A 6,329-nucleotide genomic window follows, 5' to 3' on the forward strand; every position below is an offset into this window, starting at 1 on the left:
TGGTCATGACCTGAATGGAAAGGTGTCCTCTAACTCTGGATCTACCACTAAATTTGGGGGACACGAATGGAGTCTGCACTAGGAACCTCCATAATGTGTTGATGAGAGTGAAACTTACTCATTTTGAAAGTTAGGAAATGAGTACGAAAGGCAGAGTTGACATAATGATGATGCACTCCAGATGGCAGTGGCCAGGTGCATATCATGTTCCTTCCACCATTTAAAAATTATTCTACTATCAGGGCTCCTGGGTGGCTCAGTCAGTTAAGCATCTATCTTCAGCTCAGGTCATGATCCCAGGGTCCTAGGATCGAGTCCCACATCCGGCTCCCTGCTCAGCTGGAAGCCTGCTTCTGTCTGTCACTCTGCCTGCTTTTCTCTCTCTCTCTCTCTCTCTCTCTCTCTCTCTCGAACAAATAAATAAAATCTTTAAAAAAATTATTCTACTATCAATACAAAAACCCAGTCCTTGGATTTAGAGAGTGCATAAGAATACATGCCTTACAGATGCCAATTTTCAGTGATGTGTTTTTTGTGAATATCATTCACAAATCTGAGTGCACTGCTAATAGTTTTACTTAATGAGGTATTAAGTAGATATAATTTGAAATCAATACTAACTTAATTTCTGCCTTACACTGTTACTATTTTACCATGTGTTAGTGTTTTATGTCCCAAAGTTTACAGAATTACATGTGATTATTCAACAAGTCCTGTGATTGCTACCATTATACTTTGTTCCTGACATAAAAGCAAACGAGCCTTTTTGTTGCCATCCTAATATCAAGCCAGTCTTGCATCCACTGCATATGACTTGTCACGGGACAGGCTCCTGCAATATTCTACTGCCAACGGTGCATGTACATTTACTAAGATATTGAACACTTTACACCTAATTAATTTTTGTCCTGTCCAATAAATCATCACAAGTTAATGGAAACTTGTAATGAAAATTATACGATCAACCACAAGGTGGCAAATCAAAACTGACTATAGATCTGGGTTATTTGATGAACACAGCTACCTAGCTTTCTTTTCTTTTCCTTAAAGATTTTATTTATTTACTTGAGAGAGTGAACAAAAAAGAGAGAGAGAGAGAGAGTGCCCATAAGCCAGGGGAGGGGCAGAGAAGCAGACTCCCCGCTAAACAGGGAACGGGATGTGGGACTCAATCCCAGTACCCTGGGATCATGACCTGAGCCAAAGGCAGATGCTTAACCGACTGAGCCACCCAGGTGCCCCAGCTACCTAGCTTTCTCGCAGACCACGGTGGCTCAGTGCACTGTCACCGTTTCCAGCCCATCCAGTTCCCAGTTCCCACACAGCCTGAAGGAGCAGATGTGAACAAATACTTCACCTCTCTGTGTGTCTGTTCTCTTCCTCTTTTAGTTACATCAATAATGCCGGCCTCATAGGTTTGTGAAGCATGAAGTTCTCACTAGTGCCTTCACAGGAGAGATTTTTTACATTGTAAGGGCTCTCTGAAAGCTCTACGTTCAGCCCTCAGAAAGCTGTTATGAAAAAATGAACAACATTAAGTAGGTGTTTCCAAGGGGGAATGAAAGGCAAGGGGAAAATACTGGATTTCCGCGGACATGATACATGTGGCCCATGCCTCATGTTCCGATGCAGGACATTCTGCTCAGAAGGCAACTAGCAGTGAACGGGAACAGAGAAAATGGTCAACAGCAAACTGGCAGTAGGACTGATCTTCTTAACACAGACTGTGGTTGGCACCCTGGGCAATTTCTCACTTCTTTGTCATTACATCCTCCTTTCCTTCACTGACTACAGGTTGAAGTCCACAGACTTCATTCACAAGCACCTGATTGTGGCCAACTTCTTAACGCTGCTCTGTAAAGGAATCCCCCAGACCATGGCAGCATTTGGGTGGAAACATACCCTTAGTCACCTCGGATGTAAACTTCTTTTCTTTCTTCACAGGGTGGGGAGGGGAGTGTCCACTGGTAGCATCTGCATCTTGAGTGTCTACCAGGCCATCACGATCAGCCCCAGAAACTCCTGGTGGGCAGAGCTCAAAGTAAAGGCTCCCAAGTACATCGTTCCCTCTATCTTCCTGTGTTGGATGCTGCAAATGTTGGTAAATGTTATTTTTCCTGTCTATATAACTAGCACCTCGAGTGACAAAAACATCACAAATGTAAAGGATTTTGGATACTGTTCTTCGGTTCTTACCGACAAAACCAGAAACTCATTGTATGCAGCGCTGTTATCATTCCCTGATGTGCTCTGCTTGGGGCTCATGCTCTGGGCCAGCGGCACCATGGTTTTCATCCTGTACAGGCACAAGCAGCGGGTCCAACATATACGAAGAACCGCCTCCTCCCCCGAGTCCAGAGCCGTGAAAACCATCCTTCTCCTGGTGAGCACCTTTGTCTATTTTTACACCCTCTCCTCTGTCTTTCAAGTTGTTTTGGCCGTTTCTGATAATCCCAACTGGATCCTCGTGAACATCGCTGCAATCATGGCTGCGTGTTTCCCAGCTGTCAGCCCCTTTCTGCTCATGAGCCATGATTCCAAGATACACAGGCTCTGCGTTGCCTGGACGGGGAATATAAAATCCCCTCATCTTATGAGAAATATGTAAACTGTATGTATTTCTACAATGTACAGTTGCCAATTCATTCATCCCCCTCAGGGTCCTAAATCAAATGAGTCCAAGAGAACAGTAAACAGGATATGCTGAGTATCCTCTTCAAAATAAATAAGAAATCAGGACAATATTGTAATGAAACACCATTATCTTCTAAATACTTATAGAACAGAACTTTTCCTAATACTGCCAGTAAAGGAGTTCAGAATTATGCAATAATAAACATCAGGTCTTGACACCATCTAGATATTACAGAGAAGTCTTCAAGCCTGTGGCTTTCAAACTAATAAATCTCCGAGAACTGCACTTGGCATGAAATTTCAGGAAAAGGTACATGAGCATGGGTTAGAAAATAATGTCCCCACACATAAGGAATAGCCTGGGTGGGGCTGGAGGAAACACCCATTCTCAGGCAGTAGCATTCCTGGGAGCCGGTTGTAAGTTTTATAGGTAAGTCACATCCTTAGAGAGGGGGCACTGATTTGCTTGAAATATGAGGTGATGAAGGGAGATGAGCATGTTGACCATTATTTTCATGTAGAAATGGCCAGATTAAAGAGGAGCCGGGCAAAGGAAAGCACAAAAATATGCTTCTGCTGGTATTTAAAGATAATCAAGTGAGTGCTGACAACGTAAACAGACATGCGTTGAGATCTGGAGAAAGCAGAGTTTTCTCTGTTATGTTAAGATGACTTGGGCATATTGGCAGGAAGGGGGTCTGGAGACCCAGACGCAGGTCTCCTTCAGGGCACACATAGACCTTTGGGTCATTTACATGGAGCCTGAGCTGGGAATTCGAATCCTGAGCTCATCCTTTTCTTTCACCTTTGTTCAGCCACATTAAGAGCAACCAGCCAACGTTACCATGTTTGTTACCTAAACTGTGTGCAAGTATCAAATACATGCCCATTCAGATACCTCAGATCCTTACTTCTTTTATTTTTTTAAAAGATTAATTTTATTTATTTATTTATTAGAGAGAGAGAGAGGGTGTGAATGAGTGGATGGGGAGGCATGGTAAAGGAGGAATAGAGGGGGAGGGAGAAGAAGGGGAAAGAATCTGAAGCCAGCTTCAAGCAGAGTATGACCTGAGCCAAAACCAAGAGTCAGATGCTCAACCGATCGAGCCACTCAGGCGCCTCTGATACTTACTTCTTTTAAATGGCTGAGAAGGAGTGTCAAGGGCAGATATTCTGTGATGTGCTCTCACTGCTTTCTTTTCCAATTTTTTAAAAAGATTTCACTCATTTATTTAAGAGAGAGAGAGTGCGAGCGAGAGAGCACAGGCAGGGGGAGGGGCAGAGGGAGAAGCCGACTCCTCGCTGAGCAGTCAGCTAGACGTGGGGCTCCATGCCAGGACCCTGGGATCACGACCTGGGCCAAAGGCACATGCTTCACCAACTGAGCCACCCGGGCGCCCTTCTTTTGTATTTCTAAATTGAATCAGATTAGAAAGCCACTTCTAGAAACCCAAGAACGAACTCAGAAAACTCATCCTTAAATCTTGCTTCTCTTGCCCCACTCCTGGTCACAGTGACTGACTGACTGATATTCCTAAAACGGAATTCTACGCGGCAGTGCCGGTGGATGGGCCACAACAATGTGCAACCATAAATTCTCAAACAACCTAAATGGAAAAAGTCAAATACAAAAGACTTAATGCTCAATGATTCCCTTTACATTAGATAGCATTCAGACAATAATACCGTCTGCTGGCAGAGGTCACAGCTGTGTTTACCCTATGAGTGGTGACAGATAGGGACAGCAGCTGGGAGCTTCCAGGGGTCTGATAATATTCTGTGCATCGATGTAAGTGCTGTGGACAGAAATGTGGTCAGTGCACACAGGTTCATTATCTGTGCACTGTATCTGTATTTTTAAATTTAAAAAATACATATCACCAATAAAAACCATGGGATATAGTGAGTGCATTTATGCATAATGTCCTTACATTGTGAAGGAGGAGTTTAAACCTACTGAAGAAAAAGACTCTGATTAGTTTTCCAAATCATGCAGAAATTTCTAGGTTGAAAACCTAGCAACTTCTAGGGGTGCCTGCGTGGCTCAGCCCGTTAAGTGTTTGCCTTCGACTCTGGTCCTGGGATCGAGCCCTGCATCAGGCTCTCTGCTCAGTGGGGAGGGAATCTGCTTCTCCCTCTCCCTCTGTGGCTTCTCCTGCTTGTGCTCTCTCACTCGTTCTCTCTATGCCAAATAGATTTAAATCTTTAAAAAAAAAGAAAAAGAAAAGAAAAAGAGAAGAAAAGAAAAGAAAAGAAAAGGAAAGAAAAGGAGAGAAGAGAAGAGAAGAGAAGAGAAGAGAAGAGAAGAGAAGAGAAGAGAAAAGGAAAGGAAAGGAAAAGAAAACCTAACAACTTCTAAAGAAAAGAGGTCAAGTGTATACTTGTTTTTTAAAAGTTTCTTCTGGACATACAGGAATTGAAGTAGAAAGTAAGAATAAAGTCAACAATAAGCACTACTAGATATTTATCCAAAGATACAAACAGAGTGATTCGAAGGCACACATGCATCCCAATGTTTATAGCAGCAATGTCTACAATAGCCAAACGATGGAAAGAGCCCAGATGTCCATCGACAAATGAATGGATAAAGATGATGTGGTGTGTGTGTGTGTGTGTGTGTGTATTTATACAATGGAATAATAGTCAGCCATCAAAAGAATGAAATCTTGGCATTTGCAGTGACCTGGTTGGAACTAGAAGGTATCATGCTAAGTGAAATAAATCAATCAGAGAAAGATGAATATCATATGATTTCACTCATGTGGAATTTAAGAAAAAAAAACAGAAGAACACAGAGGAACGGAAGGAAACTAAAGTAAGATGAAAACAGAGAGGGAGGCAAACCGTAAGAGACTCTTAACTCTAGGAAACGAACAGTGTTGCTGGAGAGGAGGCAGGTGGGGGATGGGGTAATTGGGTGAAGGGCATTAAGGAGGGCACTTGATGTAATGAGCACTGGGTGTTCTATGCAACTGAGAAATCACTAAATTCTGACCTTAACTTAATAAAAAAAATTGTTAAGAAGGTAGATGTCCTGTGTTCTCACCACTGTAAAATAAAATAAAATAAAATAAAATAAAATAAAATAAAATAAAATAAAATAAAATAAATAAAATAAAATAAAAAAATAAAATACAAAACGTGGTTCTGACACCTCTTGCCTGAAGCTCCTAATTATAAAGTTAGCCTTTCCTTAAAGGCTGCTTCTCTAACTTCAAGACAGAAAGTAGCCTGTCCTGGGGTGCCTGGTGGCGCAGTCGTTGAGCGTCCTCCTTCGGCTCAGGGCGTGATCCTGGCGTTCCGGGATCGAGCCCCACATCAGGCTCCTCCACTAGGAGCCTGCTTCTTCCTCTCCCACTCCCCCTGCTTGTGTTCTCTCTCTCGCTGGCTGTCTCTAATAAGTAAATAAATAAACCTTTAAAAAAAAAAGAAAAGAAAGCCTGTCCATAATCATCAAGTCACAAATGTTTTCATTAGAGACACAATTACTGTTTTCATGAAGTGCATCGTATGCCCAGACTTACAAGAAAAACACCTGTTGTATTCCAGAAACAAGTGCAGATGGGTGGTTTCTGCACAGGATGAAATAATTCTTATAGTTTCATCATACTCTTAATTATAAGCATGGTAGTCCTGTAGGCACACCTCCAATAACACTGAAAAAAATTTTTTTAAAGATTTTATTTATTTGACAG

General features: G+C 42.2%; 1 protein-coding gene across 1 annotated transcript; it reads left to right on the plus strand.

Moving 5' to 3' along the window:
- Positions 1-1,130: 1,130 nt before the first annotated feature.
- On the plus strand, positions 1,131-3,025 carry LOC100481877 (vomeronasal type-1 receptor 4). Its single transcript, XM_011235182.3, has one exon. The coding sequence runs from the start codon at positions 1,679-1,681 to the stop codon at positions 2,606-2,608; it is 930 nt and encodes a 309-aa protein (XP_011233484.2). The 5' UTR covers positions 1,131-1,678; the 3' UTR covers positions 2,609-3,025.
- The last annotated feature ends 3,304 nt before the right edge of the window (positions 3,026-6,329 follow it).

This window comes from Ailuropoda melanoleuca, chromosome 12 (assembly GCF_002007445.2).
Source record: "Ailuropoda melanoleuca isolate Jingjing chromosome 12, ASM200744v2, whole genome shotgun sequence".
Classification (NCBI taxonomy): Eukaryota; Metazoa; Chordata; class Mammalia; order Carnivora; family Ursidae; genus Ailuropoda; species Ailuropoda melanoleuca.

Excerpts from the sequence above, each read along its gene's own strand:
- LOC100481877 (XM_011235182.3), top strand. The coding sequence starts at position 1,679 with ATGGTCAACAGCAAACTGGCAGTAGGACTGATCTTCTTAACACAGACT.